This window comes from Hyperolius riggenbachi, chromosome 10 (genome assembly GCF_040937935.1).
Source record: "Hyperolius riggenbachi isolate aHypRig1 chromosome 10, aHypRig1.pri, whole genome shotgun sequence".
In the NCBI taxonomy this organism is placed as follows: domain Eukaryota; kingdom Metazoa; phylum Chordata; class Amphibia; order Anura; family Hyperoliidae; genus Hyperolius; species Hyperolius riggenbachi.
The window spans coordinates 267,116,104-267,136,281 of NC_090655.1; the positions used below are offsets into that span (position 1 = coordinate 267,116,104).

At 47.1% G+C, this 20,178-nt stretch overlaps 1 protein-coding gene across 1 annotated transcript in view; it reads right to left on the reverse strand.

Moving 5' to 3' along the window:
* LOC137537170 (zinc finger protein 27-like) overlaps positions 1-20,178 on the reverse strand; it is a 66,199-nt gene that overhangs the window by 9,367 nt on the left and 36,654 nt on the right. Inside the window, exons 9-10 of the mRNA XM_068259290.1 lie at positions 10,075-10,545; positions 1,680-1,778 (exon numbers count right to left, since the gene is read on the reverse strand). Of these exons, the coding sequence (XP_068115391.1) occupies positions 1,680-1,778; positions 10,075-10,545 (570 nt within the window). The remainder of the gene's footprint in view (positions 1-1,679; positions 1,779-10,074; positions 10,546-20,178) is intronic.

Below are 20,178 nucleotides of genomic sequence, written 5' to 3' on the forward strand. Positions count from 1 at the left end.
ACCTCTGCTCTGACAAATATATAACAAGTATGTCCACCCCGACCTCTGCTCTGCCCAATATATAACAATTATCTCCACCCCGACCTCTGCTCTGTCCAATATATAACATGTCCATCCACCCCGACATCTGCTCTGCCCAATATATAACAAGTATGTCCACCCCGACCTCTGCCCTGCCCAATATATAAAAAGTATGTCCACCCCAACCTCTGCTCTGCCCAATATATAACAAGTCTGTCCACCCCGACCTCTGCTCTGCCCAATATATAACAAGTATGTCCACCCCGACCTCTGCTCTGCCAAATATATAACAAGTATGTCCACCCCGACCTCTGCTCTGCCCAATATATAAAAAGTATCTCCACCCCGACCTCTGCTTTGTCCAATATATAACATGTTCATCCACCCCGACCTCTGCTCTGCCCAATATATAAAAAGTCTGTCCACCCCGACCTCTGCTCTGCTCAATGTATAACAAGTATGTCCACCCCGACCGCTTCTCTACCCAATATATAACAAGTATGTCCACCCCGACCTCTGCTCTGCCCAATATATAACAAGTATGTCCACCCCGACCTCTGCTCTGCCCAATATATAACAAGTATGTCCACCCCGACCTCTGCTCTGCCCAATATATAACAAGTATGTCCACCCTGACCTCTGCTCTGCCCAATATATAACAAGTATGTCCACCCCTACCTCTGCTCTGCCCAATATATAACAAGTATGTCCACCCCGACCTCTGCTCTGCCCAATATATAACATGTTCATCCATTCCAACCTCTGCCCTGCCCAATATATAACAAGTATGTCCACCCCGACCTCTGCTCTGCCCAATATATAACAAGCATGTCCACCCCGACCTCTGCTCTACCCAATATATAAAAAGTATGTCCACCGTAACCTCTGCCCTGCCCAATATATAAAAAGTATGTCCACCCCAACCTCTGCTCTGCCCAATAAATAACAAGCATGTCCACACCGACCTCTGCTCTGCCGAATATATAACAAGTATGTCCACCCCGACCTCTGCTCTGCCCAATATATAACAAGTATGTCCACCCCGACCACTGCTCTGCCCAATAAATAACAAGCATGTCCACCCTGACCTCTGGTCTGCGCAATATATAACAAGTATGTCCACCCGACCTCTGCTCTGTCCAATATATAACATGTCCATCCACCCCAACCTCTGCTCTGCCCAATATTTAACAAGTATGTCCACCCCGACCTCTGCTCTGCCCAATATATAACAAGCATGTCCACCCCGACCTCTGCTCTGCCCAATATATAAAAAGTATCTCCACCCCGACCTCTGCTCTGTCCAATATATAACATGTCCATCCACCCCGACCTCTGCTCTGCCCAATATATAACAAGTGTGTCCACCCCGACCTCTGCTCTGCCGAATATATAACAAGCATGTCCACCCCGACCTCTGCCCTGCCCAATGTATAACAACAAGTATGTCCGCCCGACCTCTGCTCTGCCCAATAACAAGTATGACCACCCCGACCTCTGCTCTGCCCAATATATAACAAGTATGTCCGCCCCGACCTCTGCTCTGCCCAATATATAACAAGTATGTCCACCCCGACCTCTGCTCTGCCCAATATATAACAAGTATGCCCACCACGACTTCTGCTCTGCCCAATATATAGCAGGAGTCACACAATTACCTGTTCCAGCCAGCCATGTCTCCTCTCCACCTCTTGCAAAATTAAGTGTTACACCATTTCCTGCCTCTGGTTTAATTACTTCCTTTCTGTGCGTTCCACCTGGGAGGTGTTATGTCGCCATCTTGTGGTAAATAGGCTAACTGCAGACTCTGTGGGATCACTTGTACTCTGCCATCTAAAGTAATTCTTATCATTATCACTGTTGGACTGGGAGGTGGAAAAACTGAGGAAATCCACCTGCAGGCCAAGCAGCAGCAACCCTGTGTTATCACTCCCAATAGAAACCTGCAGAAAGTCTTCATTGCAAGCAGCAACACCTGATTACTGCTGCTTGGCCAGCAAGAGGATTTCCTCAGCTTTTCCTGCTCCCAGTCCGACACTGATCATTATTGTTTTATTAATATTATTAGTCACCATAGCTCCTAACTGTCCCTCTTTTGGAGGTACAGTCTGTAAGAATTTATATGTTGGTTGCTATTGGCATCTAGAGATGACCCGGAGTAGTACCCTGCGCTGCCTGGCTGAGCGTGTCCCGGGCGGAGCGCGTCACTCATGATGTCACGTACATGCGCAGAAAGTGCCCAGCAACAGGAGCGCGACCCGGAAGTAGTAGAAGGCCCACAGATTTTGAGATGTTCGCCGGCGAACGGTTCAGGAACCGTTCGCAACATCTCTATTGGCAACAGTACCACACACCTTTTGCTTCGGCACCAGCAACTCATCAGAGCTGCAACTCACAGCGACATCATACAGGAGATAGAGCAGAGACAGCCTTCTTCACCTTTTAAAGGGGTTTATTTAAAAAAAAAAATTCCTTCAGCCACTGGAAATATTGGTTTGGCTTCAGGGCGGATCTTTTCAATGGCTGCTGTGCATTCAGTGCTATTAAGCCAGCAGGCTTTATTATTAAATCTGACTTGTCCTGGCAAACACAGGTACTTATCTGCACATTACCAGCATAATGACAAGTCCACTTGTTTTTCTTCCCCGTCGAACAACACAAATGCTGACCTCACAGGTCATGGTGTAAGACATGCAAAAGATCCCTCCCCAGGAAAATTGATAAATCTCTCCTTGTCAAGTCTCAGTTGTAAAGGAGGTTTCCCTTCGGATAAGGCTTGAGCCATCATCTTGAAATCTGCCGTTAACTCAGTCTGCATGGATCTACATGTTATTTCCTATGCAGCACCCTTACCATGTGCAATCATCTTTTTGAGAATTGTTTGAATGTGCCTAGCTGTTCCCAAACCCATGTTCAGATGATGCTGGGTACCCACATTCTGCTGTCCCTATGTGCATAATTGTTGAATGACCTCTTTTTAGTCCCATCACCCTTTTATCATAGAGAGTCCCCGGGGTGCTACCTGATGTATCCCATTATTCTACCTCTTTACTGAAAAATGTTCCCTGATCCATTTAACTAACATCCCATGCTAACCCTTGTGTCCCTCCCCAGAAGAATATGGGTGGGACTCTCTCGTCAGGGAAATTGATTAGCATATCAATGACAAACGCTATTCCCAACTGTCCTGATTGGACCTTTGCTTTACCCCTCTTATGTCCTGAGGCAAAATACGTACCTTCGGTCGGGAAAATTGTACTCTCTGCAATCTTTGTATTAAGAGTACCTGGTCACTTAACCATCTAACATGAGGATAAGTGGCTGAATATGGACTGTGTAGTAATGTCTCATATTGTGACTAGAGATGTGGCGAACATCTCCAAATCCCTGGGGCTCTTACTACTTCCGGGTCGCACTGACCCGCAGTTGTAAGCCTGCGCTGCCCGGCGGAGCGCGTTCTAGATTGTGGTGCAATGTACCTTTTAACCAGACTTTGGATCGGTGTCTGGGTGTAACGATCGGTGTAACACAGAGAGGATCTGATTACCGGTGATCTGCAGTATTACTGGAAATACAGATATATACCAGATTATTGATGATCTGCAGTATCACCGATAATCAGATATATAAGCTAACCTCTGGACACCTGAGTAATAAGAGTGTTTGGTGTAACAGTAATACTTTGAGTATTGCACCTAGGAGAAGGTGCAGAGCAGTAAGGAGTACTACACAGAAGTAAGTTCCTTCCGTATGCCTAGACTCTCCCGGGGGAGGAGCTAGGCTGAGGATAGGAAGGACAGCTCGTGAGTGACACTCAGGAGGGAGTGTCACTACCAGGACTGGGAACCGGGAACCGCCTCTAACAGTAAGGTCGGTTCTCGAGGTCGGACAAACCAGGTCATAACCACACAGACAGATACAGTACAGATTCAGAAGGCAGATGCGGGGTCTAATAAACAAGCAGGGTTCGGCAACAGGGTATCAGAAATATCGAGGTACAGAATCAGGAGGCAGATGCGGAGTCTTAGGGCGAGCCGGGGTTCGGCAACAGAGTATCAGAATAGCAAGGTACAGGATCAGAGTTCAGAAGAATAGTCAGGCAAGCAAAAGGTCATAACAGATAATCACAATCAAACTAGTACTTTAGACTATCAACAGAATCTAGCTAAGTGTAGGATTACAGCTCCAGCTGGTCCCGGCACACTTTAGGATCTGACTCAGGTCTGAGTGCTACCACATAGTGATCGCAATGCCAGACAACCAGCAACTGAACAGCCAGCAGTATATATACTAAAACACTCTCCAGCCCCTCCCTAAGTGCTGGACCAATGAAACGAAGCAGAGTTGTCAGCTGACCGGCTTGGTCAGCTGACTCCTTTCTGACTGCCATATAAGTTCTGCCTCTCTGCATGCACGCGCGTCATTCTGAACCTTGGTGGACTATCAGTCCCAGCCACACCAGTACTGTCTTGCAATGTGCTCGCTGACCTGTGCGCGGGGTTGGTCGCACCGCCATCCGCACCGGCGGCGGCCTCCCCGCGCTGGGTCAGACTGCAACAGGCCCATGCGCGCTAACCGCCGCGTCAGACGCGACGGTTTTTCCACGTTCCGCCATGCCATGCGCGGAAAGAGCCGCCTCCCGCTGACTTATAGCGGCGGCTCTTCCGCGTTTCTTCACACTGGGCTGGGAGAGCATGACATTCAGAAGTAGCATTGAGCTTCCGTTAATATCATTCTTCCAGCACACCTGACCCTTCATACCTGTTGCCACCATCGGGCCATGAATTTGGCTTCCATCTGGCACCAATGACCCCTTTCTCCTACCCGACTTGGTCCGTGCTGACCAATCTGAGGGTAGTGCAAATGATCAGTACCTTTTGCTCCATTCATGAACATGCTTGGGCCTTATGTTCTCATTAACCCCCCATTGTCCATTCTCTTCTCCTCGGTCTTCTATCACGACATGGCAACCTATGATCACCATCAGCATGATACTCTTCATTATTAAAGCACCTCTTTGGGAAAGAGAAACATATGCACTTTGGATTATGCTTTGCTCAGACTGTGTCTTTAGTCTCTGTCCAATATTGGAAAACTCGTTCTTTTCCACTGCAGGATTGGCCGGAAACTTTTGCTCATCTGACTGACATCTCCATCTCTGCCTCTGCTGCCAGTAATTCAGCTTTCTCGATTCCATATTCGCCAAACTCCTGAAACAGAAATCCAACTGTAATGCTGGGGGGGGGGGATGGCCTACTTCACAAAAATAGGACTGAGCTAGCTAAGCACGGGTGATCATGATAAGCGCAACCTACCGAAACGTGCTGAAAACTGACAAGCTAGAAATAGAATACCAACAGTTCGAGTACGTGTATATCAGCGGCACTGATATATCACCGTAGCACGAATACAAGGAAAATAACAAACGCTGACTAGAATATGTATATATCGGTGATGAACCGATATATAACATAAGCAAGGAATACTGACTAGAATCAGGAACAATACAGCGAACAAGGCTAGGTAATACAAAATACTAGAAGGAAATACTCAATACTAGAAGAAGGAGTACGTATATATGTCCCTGTGGGATATATATAACATAGCTCCACAGGATAACTGAACTAGAACGTAACAAGACGTTCACAGTATCAAAAGACCCAGTCACAGCTTAGACCGAGCTAAAGCTGAAAACTATGATGGGCGGAGCACGCCTGCAGGAAGCAAACCTTTATACTGAAGTCATCCAATGAGAGCAGAGATGCAAATCTCCACACAGGTGAATGGTAATGTAATGATTGTGAGATATCTCCGTGGTCAGCGCACAAGATGTGCGCTGACACTGCGTAAGTCCTCCACAAGCGTGTCAAATGATAGAACCCAGCTTTTGGTGCAAAGCACCAGTAGAGGTAAATTCCCACCGGCAGATGGAGCTGTGGAGTGCAGAGGAATAAACTGTCAGGGGCCTGAGCGGAGAAACAGGGTTTGACCACAGTTTGCAGTACACAGACACTGGAACCAGGAATTAAGGTGCAAAAATAATGATTTATTGCAAATGCAATAGAGCACGCATACATGCAAGCGTAATGCAAATATCACACAAACATATGTACAGCACACAATATATACGAATAACCCGGGAAGCAGTGACAAATATATGTAACACCTGACTATCTATCTATCTAAAGTGCACAATAATATATACAGGAAATATGTTCACAATCGCAGTACAGACAGGGATCAGGCAGAATATCAGAGTCAAACAGGAGAGCAAAGTCAGCAACAGGTTATCAGAAAGCACAGTACCAGGGATTAGACAAAAGCAAGGTCTCAGACAGCATAAACAGGTTTGGCAACAGGAAGGCATACATAGGAATCAGGGCAAGGCACAGGAACCAGGGTGTCCAGAACTCAGACCTGGGAACATAAAGTTCTGGCGATTAGCAGGGGGAAGAGGCTAGTGTTGTCCGGATCATGAACGATTCGGATCTTTGATCCGAATCTATTTTATGAGTCGATCATCCGAATCATCAAAATGAACGATTCGGATCACAAAAGGGGCGGGGCCAGGAGCGACACGCCCCCTCTCAGCGGGCAGCGGGGTCCTGGAAGCAGGGATCGCTCTGTTGGATGGGAGGCAGCCTTGCAGGGAGACAGGTAGATGAGAGAGAGGGGAAATGGGTGCCACTGCCAGATATGTGTAGAGCACACATATTGGCTGAAATGTGCTGCCCATTATAGGCTGTCTGTTCCGTAGTGCTGCACAGTGAACACATTGGAAACGTTTGGCTCAGCACAGCTCAGTAACTTTGCAGACAGTGTGATTGAAAGGCAATATAATCCTCCTGCACTCGGCACTAAACAGCTGCACTTATCTTCTGGGAATGCTTTCTTTCACTGTGCGACCTTTTCTTTCAAAGTGTACAGATGCACATGTAGGTGAAATATATGACTTCAGCATGTGGGTATTGTGTGCAAACATTTCTGCTCTCTGCTCGTCCCTCCTCCCTTCTCTGTCCACTCCCTGCCCTCTGTCCATCTTCTCCCCTTCTCTGTGTGTCCACTCCCTCCCCTTCTCCTGTCCACAGACCTGTCCTGCTGTTCATTTCACCCCGAATGCTTCCTGTAGTAAAATGATCCGAGATTCGGATCAAAGATCCGGATCTCTTCAATGATCCGATTCGAATCATCCGGATCATTGAAAAGATCCGAACTTCCCATCTCTAGAAGAGGCAGTCCTTAAATAGTCCATGTGATAGCAAACAGGATGCAGCTGGTGGTGAGAGTTCACTTGAAACCACCCGGAGGCCAAACAAGGAACTGCAAGTCCTTAAAATAGTATTCACAGGCCCCCTGCTGGTGGATGGTGGAGGTTCAGGACAATTCAAAGTCCCCAGAGCCCTCTGCTGGTGGAATAAAAGAAGTCCAGGACAGTCCTGTTCCATGTTGCCACCAGCAGGCAGAAAGTGGCAATACAAGGTTCCTGACATATCCCCCCCCCTTAAGGAGCGGCCTCAGGACGCTCCACCATGATCTATTAACCTTACCACCAGGGTCCCAAGAGGTGGCAGGCAGCAAACACCTTGGCAGAATGGATAACAGGTGCCAATGCTGGGTGGGCAGGAAGGGAAACAAAAAATAAAACTTTGCAACTTGGTCTGCAAGAAACTGGAACAGAAACTGGAAAACAAAAATATCAAACATAACAGCAGGCTGGTAGGTATCAGGCAGGATCCAAAAAAAAACAAACAGAACACTGGATAGTGGATACCAAAACTGGGCGGGCAGGGAGGGAAACAATCTGAAAAAATAAAACATGAACTGGACCAGCTGTGCAATGAAAAGTTTCAAAACTTGGACCTCAGGAAGCTGGAACATGTGGAACATGGATTGGAAATCATCAGACAAGGAAGCAGATAAAACAGGAGACTGGAGGACTTTAGGCAAGGTATCAGGTTGGCAGGTCTCAGGCAACATAGCGGACTGGCAGGCATCAGGCTTGAAAACGGGTTGGCAGGTTTCAGGCAGAGCAGGAGACTGGAGAGGATCATCAGACTGAGCAGGAGACTGGAGAGGATCATCAGACTGAGCAGGAGACAGGAGAGGATCATCAGACTGAGCAGGAGACTGGAGAGGATCATCAGACTGAGCAGGAGACTGGAGAGGATCATCAGACTGAGCAGGAGACTGGAGAGGATCATCAGACTGAGCAGGAGACTGGAGAGGATCATCAGACTGAGCAGGAGACTGGAGAGGATCAACAGGCTGAGCAGGAGACTGGAGAGGATCAACAGGCTGAGCAGGAGACTGGAGAGGATCAACAGGCTGAGCAGGAGACTGGAGAGGATCAACAGGCTGAGCAGGAGACTGGAGAGGATCAACAGGCTGAGCAGGAGACTGGAAAGGATCATCAGGCTGAGCAGGAGACTGGAAAGGATCATCAGGCTGAGCAGGAGACTGGAAAGGATAATCAGGCTGAGCAGGAGACTGGAAAGGATCATCAGGCTGAGCAGGAGACTGGAAAGGATCATCAGGCAGGACAGGAGACTGGATAAGATCATCAGGCTTGGCAGGAAACTGAGCAAGATCAGGCTGAACAGGAGACTGGCATGCATCATCAAGATGAGCAGGAGACTGGCAGGCACCAACAGGCTTGGCACCAACAGGGCAGACAGCAGTTTTGGCACCATCAGGAGCGTTGGTAACAAGAGTCTGTGGAGGCTGGGCAGCAGCAGAAGTTTGCGGAGGCTGGGCAGGAGCAGAAGTCTGCGGAGGCTGGGCAGCAGCAGAAGTCTGCGGAGGCTGGGCAGCAGCAGAAGTCTGCGGAGGCTGGGCAGCAGCAGAAGTCTGCGGAGGCTGGGCAGCAGCAGAAGTCTGCGGAGGCTGGGCAGCAGCAGAAGTCTGCGGAGGCTGGGCAGCAGCAGAAGTCTGTGGAGGCTGGGCAGCAGCAGAAGTCTGTGGAGGCTGGGCAGCAGCAGAAGTCTGTGGAGGCTGGGCAGCAGCAGAAGTCTGTGACGGCTGGGTAGCAACAGGCTGGATAACTTCAGACAGGGTGGCAACAGGCTGGATAACTTCAGACAGGGTGGCAACAGGCTGGATAACTTCAGACAGGGTGGCAACAGGCTGGAGAGCTTCAGACAGGGTGGCAACAGGCTGGAGAACCTCCGGGGTCTGGGCCGTTGGCTGAGCACCTGGCTGGGCCGTTGGCTGACACCCCGATACAGTCTGTGCGGGCTGGAGCGGAGCCTGTGCGGGCTGGAGCGAAAATTCTGTAGACTGGATGCATGATTCTGCGGAAAAAAACGGTTGGATTGGTTTCTGGTGTATGTAAAATCTGCAAGAGTTGTGGAATGAAGGCTAGAGTCTGTATAACTTGTGTCACAGGAACATTGGCTGGAGGCTGCACCAGACAGGAGTCGGCTGGAGGCTGCACCAGACAGGAGTCGGCTGGAGGCTGCACCAGACAGGAGTCGGCTGGAGGCTGCACCAGACAGGAGTCGGCTGGAGGCTGCACCAGACAGGAGTCGGCTGGAGGCTGCACCAGACAGGAGTCGGCTGGAGGCTGCACCAGACAGGAGTCGGCTGGAGGCTGCACCAGACAGGAGTCGGCTGGAGGCTGCACCAGACAGGAGTCGGCTGGAGGCTGCACCAGACAGGAGTCGGCTGGAGGCTGCACCAGACAGGAGTCGGCTGGAGGCTGCACCAGACAGGAGTCGGCTGGAGGCTGCACCAGACAGGAGTCGGCTGGAGGTTGCACCAGACAGGAGTCGGCTGGAGGTTGCACCAGACAGGAGTCGGCTGGAGGTTGCACCAGACAGGAGTCGGCTGGAGGTTGCACCAGGCAGGAGTTGGCTGGAGGCTGCACCAGGCAGGAGTCGGCTGAAGGCTGCACCGGACAGGAACTGACTGGAGTAATGGATGCTGTTGGAAAGTATTTGCGTTTTGTTTTATGAACCAATCTGGAAACAGGAACAGGTTCTTGTGAAGTAACCGGAAATTGCCATGACCAAGGTGTGGATTTGATGGCGGTTTGTAATTTTACAGGCTTTTTACCTTTTACAGGTTCTGAGCTCTGTACATGGTTGGAGATATATGGAGGGTGAACAGAAGGAGGAGAGTGGAAACAGGAAGAAAGGATCTCACGCCAGACAGTAACCAACATAGAAGCAAAGTCACGCTTACAGAGCTTATGCAGCATCAGTGACTCAGTTGCATGTATACAGGCAGACACAAAACCTTCACTTTTCTCACAGTAATAATTAATAAATCCTTCTCTATCCTTTCTCAGAAAATCAAACAAATCATCAATCAGTTCAGAGTCAAAAATAAAATTAAATTCTTCCTTGCTGGGAGACTGACATTGGAGCTGTTTAACTGCAGTGGACTGGGAGTGAGTGGTATTCAGAGGGTTAACAGAAGGAATATCTAAGGGCAGGATCTCTGAATAGGCAGCAATTAAGGCATCAGCTGGTTCATGCTTACAACATTTCTTATGCATTAACTTTTCCACGCTATTCTTACAACCTGAGACAAAATCAGTAGATTGTCTGGAATAGAATTCAAAGAAAGCACTTCTATCCCTCTTCAGATATATATATATATAGTACATATCTACCTGTTCAGATGTGAAATCAACATTAACTGGGTTTTTAGCAGGTAAAGCAGAAGCTACAGAACATGATGCAGAGACAATTCTCTGCCATGCAGTCAGCAAGAAGGAGGCTTTCCCATACTTGCATATTCCCTGATTGATCAGAGTCTGGAGGGAATCTATGCAAGCTTGAACAGTCTGCTTGTTTTTGTTTGAATAATAATCAAGAAATCCTGCTCGGTCACTCTCAAACAAATTAATCAGAACTGTTATCTTTTTATTGGTAAATGGAGGCAGGTAGTGGTCTCCTGGAGTGGGGAATGCAAGATCATACCACAGTTTGATTATGCATTCAAAATCAGGTGCATAAAAAGCTCCATCTTTAATATAACCATACACTTGGCTAATAAACTTTAGCAACTCTTCTCTGGGGTAGTTTGCAAAGAAATCACGACATTCATCCTCTGCATCCTCAGCCAATAATGCATAATAATCCAGATCTTGCGGACTCATTCTGACAGACAACAGATTCTCAGTATCCTGTATAACTGCAGTGGTCAGTAAATGTATGGCCAGAACTTTCTGTCAGGGGCCTGAGTGGAGAAACAGGGTTTGACCACAGTTTGCAGTACACAGACACTAGAACCAGGAATTAAGGTGCAAAAATAATGATTTATTGCAAATGCAATAGAGCACGCATACATGCAAGCGTAATGCAAATATCACACAAACATATGTACAGCACACAATATATACGAATAACCCGGGAAGCAGTGACAAATATATGTAACACCTGACTATCTATCTATCTATCTATCTATCTATCTAAAGTGCACAATAATATATACAGGAAATATGTTCACAATCGCAGTACAGACAGGGATCAGGCAGAATATCAGAGTCAAACAGGAGAGCAAAGTCAGCAACAGGTTATCAGAAAGCACAGTACCAGGGATTAGACAAAAGCAAGGTCTCAGACAGCATAAACAGGTTTGGCAACAGGAAGGCATACATAGGAATCAGGGCAAGGCACAGGAACCAGGGTGTCCAGAACTCAGACCTGGGAACATAAAGTTCTGGCGATTAGCAGGGGGAAGAGGCAGTCCTTAAATAGTCCATGTGATAGCAAACAGGATGCAGCTGGTGGTGAGAGTTCACTTGAAACCACCCGGAGGCCAAAAAAGGAACTGCAAGTCCTTAAAATAGTATTCACAGGCCCCCTGCTGGTGGATGGTGGAGGTTCAGGACAATTCAAAGTCCCCAGAGCCCTCTGCTGGTGGAATAAAAGAAGTCCAGGACAGTCCTGTTCCATGTTGCCACCAGCAGGCAGAAAGTGGCAATACAAGGTTCCTGACATAAACCCTCTGTGCTGCCACAGATGCCAGATGGAAATTGAAGAAAGCAACACAGGGCAAGATAGCCCCTAAAGAGAGAGAATGAGCACAGGGACAGAACGTATGTGTGCCCACCAATCTAGTCGCCCCCAGCGACGGTGAACACACAACAGCAGAAACGAAGTGGGAATGCAAATAGTGACACAAGACCGAATCAAGACAGAGCACAAGAGTAGCAAAGGCACAGCAAACAACAATGAGATATAAGGAAAATAACAAACGCTAGCTAAAACGCGAACACTGCACTCATTCGCAACAGCGAACGCGTTTCTGCACGATCACCGCGTGTTAGGTGCCCAGTGCTAAGCGTGCCACCCTAACTAGCCACAAGTAACACAAATGAGCACAAACAGACAAGACAGATAGGTGAGGTAGCAAGTAGCAACCGCTGCTCCAGCTTACACTCCAGGAACACAGATCAGAAGGATCCACAGCCGCTACCGCTAGAGGCTAGTGCGATCCAAACAAGACAGACAGATGAGGTAGCCAGTATCAACCGCTGCTCCAGCTTACACTCCAAGAATACAGATCAGAAGGATCCACAGACGCTAGAGGCTAGTGCGATTCAAACAAGACAGAGCGATTCGCTATCAACCGCCGCTGGCGACAGCGCAATTGTGACAGAAAAACAAGAAAGGACTAGGCAATACAGATAAACACAAAACCTGACTGCACTAATAAGAGTGCAAAATGCACTCCCCAAGAATTAACTACACTAAGATAGCAATGGCTAACACTCCAGGTGAGTTCAGCAGGAACAAACCTCTATGAGCAGCAAAGGATTCTGGGAGAACATGGTATTTATACTGCCAGCCTTCAAAGGAGGCAAGTAGGTAATTTGCATTACGAATGTATGCAAATTCCTCAGCAGCAGAGCAGGTCTGAAACTTGCAAAGCAAAGACATGTCTCTTTTCCAGATACTGTACCTGCAGCCCTCAGACTTAAGGAATGGTCAAACAACGGTCTTTCTGTGCAGACAGCTGAGCGGATCATTACAGGTAATCAGCAGAGGACCTGTTTGGTGATAATGGTGATGATTGACAGGACCTTGCTTTTGGGCCTGAGTTCTCCAAAGGCAGCTCTGAGGAGAAGGCACTGGTAGAGGAACAAAGGCGTAAGAAAGCGGGGCAGCGCTGCATGGTGGTCTGGTCAGGAGCAAGGACAACAGTGCGTGTGGAAGCCAGCAGCAACAGCCTGCTGCTTCAGCTACCACCACCACCCAATCCCCAACCAGAGGGAGCCCCACACCCCCTTCAACCCATAAATAAGGGGGTGTTTATGTCGCCCATATGGAATTTTTTTCCACCCCTTCATCCTAGACAAGAGGTTTGCAGCTTATGCACCCCCCACAGAGATTTCAATCCTGCAAAGTTTGGTACTGGAGGAGCAGACCCACTTGTGCAGCCACCACCAGAGGCAGTTCAAAGAGTTCGAGAGGCTGAAGGAGGCTGGAGACCAGAGTAGGAGAACCAGTTTGCAGCCTTCAGCAGCAGCATTCCGTCCTGCTTGTCCAGCAGTAGGAGCAAACACACTGTTCCCTACAGAGCTCCCCCAGAAAGTGAGGCTGGTAAGAGCAGCAGTCCTTAATTACCTCCTAAGCTCCCTCCATAGCTTCCTGTGCAGGGCAGTGGCAGACCATGCTGAGTGACACGCTTCCGTGTGTGATGAAGGCACTGCCTCCTGGCCACAGGCATATCTGGAGGCTGAATGGGTTGCTTGCCTGGGCCATGTGCTCCCAGCTCCTGCCATACTAGCCTATGCAGGATGGGAGTGACATGCATGCACTCCTGCAGTATAGGATCTCAGAGTGGCATATCCCCAGCCACCACTATATCTCCCGCACAGCAATCCCAGCACTTCATGAGTTTGTGGTCCAAATTATGACCTGTGCGCTTGATCACTCTGTGATGTGGTGAACCGTTCCCCATGGCAGCTCACATGCAGCGTTATCAATGTAAGGACCCCTAGGTGATCCAGATAAAGCACAGCAAACATGAGAGTTGCAGAAGGCCCTTGTTTGTGCCTTCCCCCAGCCTTCCACCCCCCTGTCCCTGCCAACCCGGGAGGTGCCTGCCGACCACGTCAGCAGCAGCAACATGAAGCCAGGAGATCTGCTGGGTCTCACCAGACAACTCTACATGGTGGAGCTGCCCAGAGAGGAGTTGCCAGCATCTGACCTGTATGGTGGCTGACTACATGGGGGTCTTTCAGTGGCCTTGACACCATGAGCCCTGAAGTCCCCATGGAGTACTGGGTCAAGAGGCTGGACATCTGGAGGGAGCTTGCCCAGTATGTCGTGGCAGTCTTGTCCTGCCCCACTTTCAGCATGCTCTTGGAGCGATGCTTCAGTGTGGCCAGTGGCATAGTCCTAGAGAAGCGCTCTCGTCTTTCCACCAAGTCAGTGGTCAGACTCACATTCATGAAAATGAACCAGGCTTGGGATGAAGGGGAGTTCCTGACCACCACTATTGGTGAGAGTAGGACCTGAAGTGGCTAGGATCCCTGCCTCTTCCTCACTCAAGCCTCCCTTGTCAACCCATCACCAGAAGTTTTATATTTGTGTAGGAAATTCTATTGTGTGCCTGTGTTCACTTCCTTGTGAAATGTTGGCAAAGACCATTTCAAACCCCCAAAAATAAAAAAAGGCCGGTTTTGGTTTTTACAAAAACAATGTATGTACACACATATATATATATATATATATATATATATATATTAGCTGATGGCTGGGCATTGCCCAGGTATGTACCGTATTTGGCTGGTGTTGGCTCCGCCTACTTTTTCTGACCCCAACACACAATTACTTCCTAGTTTGTGGACTTTGCGGTCTTTGGCATCAATAATTTGCATTGAAATGAAACAAATCTGATTGGCTGTTTGTGGCTCCACCTTTGAACACCAGTCACCTAATGACCAACTGTACCAGGCTTTAGGCTTGAGCCATTACCAGTGCAAGAATGGCAGCAATGAAATATTCCCCTCAAAAATCAATATGTGAATTTTGATTGGCTTTTGTAGGCTCCGCCCACTTTTCTGAATATTAATCCCAGTGACCAACTGTGCAAAGTTTGAGAACCCTGCTGCTGCTGTGTTTCACTCCTGATAGCTTTGTTCCCACTGCCAGGGTACATAGTCTACTATACTGCCTGCCACACACTACTGATGTTGCTATTGTGTAACTGCAATAGCTCTGGAGTTTCTTAAAAAAAAAAATGGAGGTGTCTGGAATGAAAACTGTGCAGTGTGAATTGTGGGGAGGGTCCAATTGCGGGCTGCACAACCGTTTCCCAGAACTTCATGGTGTTATTGTCCTGTTTATTAACAGCTGTGTTCCCACCGCCAGAGTCCGTGGCCCATGCTGCTGCCACATGATATTCCACCTGCTACTGCAGTATTTCACTTTAGCTAGCTGTGATCCCACTGCCAGGGTACACAGCCTACAATGCAGCCTGCCACACACTACTGCTGTTGCTATTGTGTTACTACAATAGCTCTGGTGTTTCTGTTCTGCTGTTTCAGCTGAGGCTGCACAACCACTTTCCAGAACCTCCTTTGTTATTGTTTTGCTTTATTCCTGTTGTGCTCCAACCACCAGGGTCCACGGCCTATGCTGCTGCCACACACTCCTCCTCCTCCAGCTCTGCTGTTGTAAAAGGGAAAAAAAAAAAAAAGAATTGAGGTGTCTGCCTGTGAGGAAAACTGTCATCCCAGTTGTGTATCGGACACAACGTGGGCTTTCACGACTGCTGCCTGGGACCTCCTTGTGTTATTGTTGTGTTTATTTACAGCTGTGTTCCCACCGCCAGGGGCCACGGCCTATGCTGCTGCCACACGCTACTCCTCCCACTGCATTACCCTTTTGCTATCTGTGTTCCCACTGCCAGGGTCCATAGCCTACGCTGCTGCCACACGCTACTGTTGTTGCTATTGTGTCCAAAATAGCTCTGGTGTTGAAAAAAATTGAGGTGCCTGGGCTAAAACTGTGCAGTCCCAATTGTGTATTGGACGCAATGTGGGCTTCAAGACTGCTGCCTGGAACCACCTGGTGTTACTGTTGTGTTTATTTAGAGCTGTGCTTTCACTGCCAGTGGCCAGGGCCTGCACTGCTGCCGCATCGTACTCTTCCTCCTGCTGCATTGCCCTCCTGCTATCTGTGTTCCCACCACCAGGGTCTATGGCCTATGCTGCTGACACCAATTCCTCCTCCTTCTGCTGTTACAATTTGATGTAATTATTGCTGTGGTGCTACTGCCAGGTTCCATGGCCTACTCTGCAGCCACCAATTCCTAATCTTTTTTTATTATTATTGCTGTGGTACCAACGCCAGGTTCCATAGCCTACTCTGCTACTAGCTAATTATTCTGCTGCTAATGCTATATGCCACAGAGAAGGCTAACATTTAGAATAAGAAGAATTCAAGAAATGAGTGAGCTTATACCAACTTACATACCAAAGAGAAGAAAAAGAAGATGAAGAAGATAAAAAGGAAAAAGAATAGTGAGGAGGATTCCTCCTGCTGCAGTAATAAGTTTTGATTCTTATTATTCGATGTGGTACCACCACCAGCTTCCACACACTGACTCTACTCTGCTTCAGCCAGTTTCTGCAGCTGCTACTGACAAGGTTAAATGGCAGCCACACAGAACAAGAGGAAGAAGGGGGAGGAGTTGGAGAATGAGGAAGAGCAGGAGGTTAGTGTAGGACTCACCGTATGAAAGATTTATTTGCACAGAAGTATTAGACAGTGTTTTCCTGATTGAAGCATTCCCTGGTTGGGATGTACACAATGACTTCATATGTGACATTATGCAGCTTGTGTTGGAGTAGAACTGTTTATTATACAAAGATCCTTTTACCAGCAGGTGAGGGGTACCTCCATGGGGGCGGCATGTGCTCCAGCTTATGCCTTTATACACCAAAAGGTCAGGGGTCCCCAAACCCCGGTCCACGGCTCACTACCAGTCTGTGGGCTGTTTTCAGCTGGTTCATGAGCCCGGCCTCTTCAGCTGGTCCATGAGCCAAGCCTCTCATCTCACTCTGTTTCTTTTATACAGATCAGCGTTCAGCAGAGCACCACCAGGTGGCGCTGTCCTTCTTATACAGCCATCTGCTCTGTACTGCTTTAGCTTCCATGCTGACGCTCAATTGGGAGACATACAAGGTACGTGCACAACAGTGGATGGCTGTAAAAGGAGGACAGTGCAACCAAATGATGCTTTGCACACTGGTCTGGATGAAGGAAATAGTGAGATGAGAGGCCAGGCCTGCGGACCGCAGCACTGCAAGAGAAACTCTGAAAACACATTTGAACTAAATTCAATGCCCAGGTGCTGCTTTTTAAACCGTGGGTTGTCAGGGCGTTGGAACAGAAAGGAACAGGAGTGCTCCAATGTTGCATTAACTTTTATTGAACTAATAAAAAAAACATAACAATACTTACAATTTATAGATTTAAAAATTGCATGTTAGTCTAAGAGTCTTTATGTGATAGTTAACTTCACAAATTGTAAGGCCTAGTTCACACTGCAAAAGCTTTTTCTTTTTTTAGTGCTAGAGATGTGAAAGGTTCTTACTATTGTAATGCTATTGGTGATTTTTATAAAATCACATTGCTTCAGTGAGAACAAACTCATAGCATTACATTAGCAAGAGCTTTTTAAATCACAAGCGCTTAGAAAAAGGTCCTGCAGTGTGAACCAGCCCTAAGTGCATATGTTTTTTTCTTGATTAGTTCAATAAATGTTAATATACTATTGCAGCTCTCCTGTTCCTTTCTGTCCTCTGATAATGTTGCCTTTATGTACACATGCTCGGCAGCAAAATCAGAGGGGTTTCACAGAATGCCACTACTAATATGGCTGCATAGTGTAATGGTTAAGGGCTCTGCCTCTGACACAGGAGACCTGGGTTCGAATCTCGTCTCTGTCTGTTTAGTAAGCCAGCACCTATTCAGTAGGAGACCTTAGGCAAGTCTTCCTGCTACTGCCTATAGAGTGTGCCCTAGTGGCTGCAGCTCTGGCGCTTTGAGTCTGCCAGGAGAAAAGCGCAATATAAATGTTATTTGTCTTGTCTAATTTTTCTCTTGACAACTGTTGAACACATGCCTGGCTACAAATCCTTAAGCAGTGGCTGGATAGTGTAATGGTTAAGGGCTTTTGCCTGACACAGGAGACCAGGGTTCGAATCTCGGCTCTGCCTGTTCAGTAAGCCAGCACCTATTCAGTAGGAGACCTTAGGCAAGTCTCCCTAACACTGCTACTGCCTATAGAGCGCATCCTAGTGGCTGCAGCTCTGGCGTCGAGTCTGCCAGGAGAAAAGCGCTATATAAGGGTTTGTCTTTGTCTTTAATATAGATAATGGATACTCAAAAATATTGGTTTCAATTTAAACCATATCCTGCTGTCACCTTCCATAAGCTTACTCTCACACTATCATACCTCCCCCACTCTACACCCAGCCCCGCCCCCCAGGAAAAATTCACACTGGAAATAGGTCCTTGGGGACCCCTGCCATAGGTGACAGGGATGGTATATGAGATGCAAATTCCAAGTTGATGCAGAATTATGCAAATGCATGCATCTTGAAAATTGACCAATCATATCCAACCCTAACATTATTTGATTGGTCCATTTTAAATCTCAACTTGCATCTCATTGACCCTCACCAGTGACAGACTGCAGACCTGCAATGTTACAGAGAGCTCTGGCTATAAACACTGAGATTAGAATGGTCTCATTCATTATAACAACTTTATTTATTTATTACAGTCAATATTATTGATGCAGGTAACAGTACATCTTACATCACATGTAGAGGAAAAAAACACGTCACACTGTCTGACGTCGCACATTATCCAGAGAAATAACTTTATTATTAGCAGCTTTAATCACAGGAGAGATACTTGGAGATGCATCAGATTCCCATTCCAATAGGAGTAATTTTATTACATAACACAGAATCGTTTCCAGCAACAGCTTCCCACATTTGTCTATAGCAGTGATTGTAACACATATAACTATAACCTGTCCCCTCTCCACCCCAGAATTCCTGTAACTCCCCTCCAGCCCAAACACCTGTATCCAATAATATCCTTCTAATTTACATCTGGGGTACAGCACTGAGGTATTGGGCTGTCTATAGCAGTGATTGTAACACATAACAATAACCTGTCCCCCTCTCCACCCCAGAATTCCTGCATCTCACCTCCAGCCCAAACACCTGTATCCAATCATCTCCTAATTTACATGTGGGGTGCAGCACTGAGGCATTGGGGTGTATCTGCATTATTTGTGCTGGTCAGTTTAATATGAGCTGGGAATATATCAGACTCCTAATACCTTATCTATTGCTGCCATCATATTTATAATATTATTTATCAAGTAAAAAAAAAATCAATCTTCCTCTTTGAGGTCATAAGAATGTAGATCTATAATGTTATCCTTGAAATTATGTAGAGAAATCAGGTGATCCCTGGAAGATCCCGTCACAGTCACAGTGATCCAATCTCTCTGAATATCAGTCCTGTGTGTATCCAGCTTAAAGGCTATCCAATGTGAAAATAAAGTGATGAGATAAAATGATTGTATCTAGTCTCCTTCTCCTACAAATAACTTTTTTTTTAGATATCTCAGTTTAATTTTTTTTATTTCTAGTTGTTACATTTTTACTGTTCTCTGCTCAATGACACCTTTATTGTAGTATGCCAGAGCTTAAATCTATGAACTATTAACCCTTTCTATCTCTTTCCTGCTCTCAGAAGCCATTTACTGACAAGAAAGTGATTTATGGCTATAATTACTTATCAGTGAGGGTTATGCTATAGTCCGACCCAGTCTCAACTCAGACAGAAACTGTCACTTGCATACCTGTTGTTTAGAGAAAGAAAGAAAAAGGAACACAGAATAGTCATTTCTGCGCTCAGCATTGTATGTACACATGTATTTCTCAACATGTTACGTCACCTCGATTGTCATTTAACATTGCTAGAAGAAAAATCCTTAATTTCTTATCTTACTGGACTTTGTTTATTCAGCTCAAATCTCTTCATGTTTCCTGAATATAAAACAAAGACAGAGAGAGAGGGAAATCTGCTTTCCTCAGTTCAGTCTGGATAAATGGGAGCTTCTAATATTCCCACATTTGCAGCTCACAGAAGGTAAATAAGAGTGTTA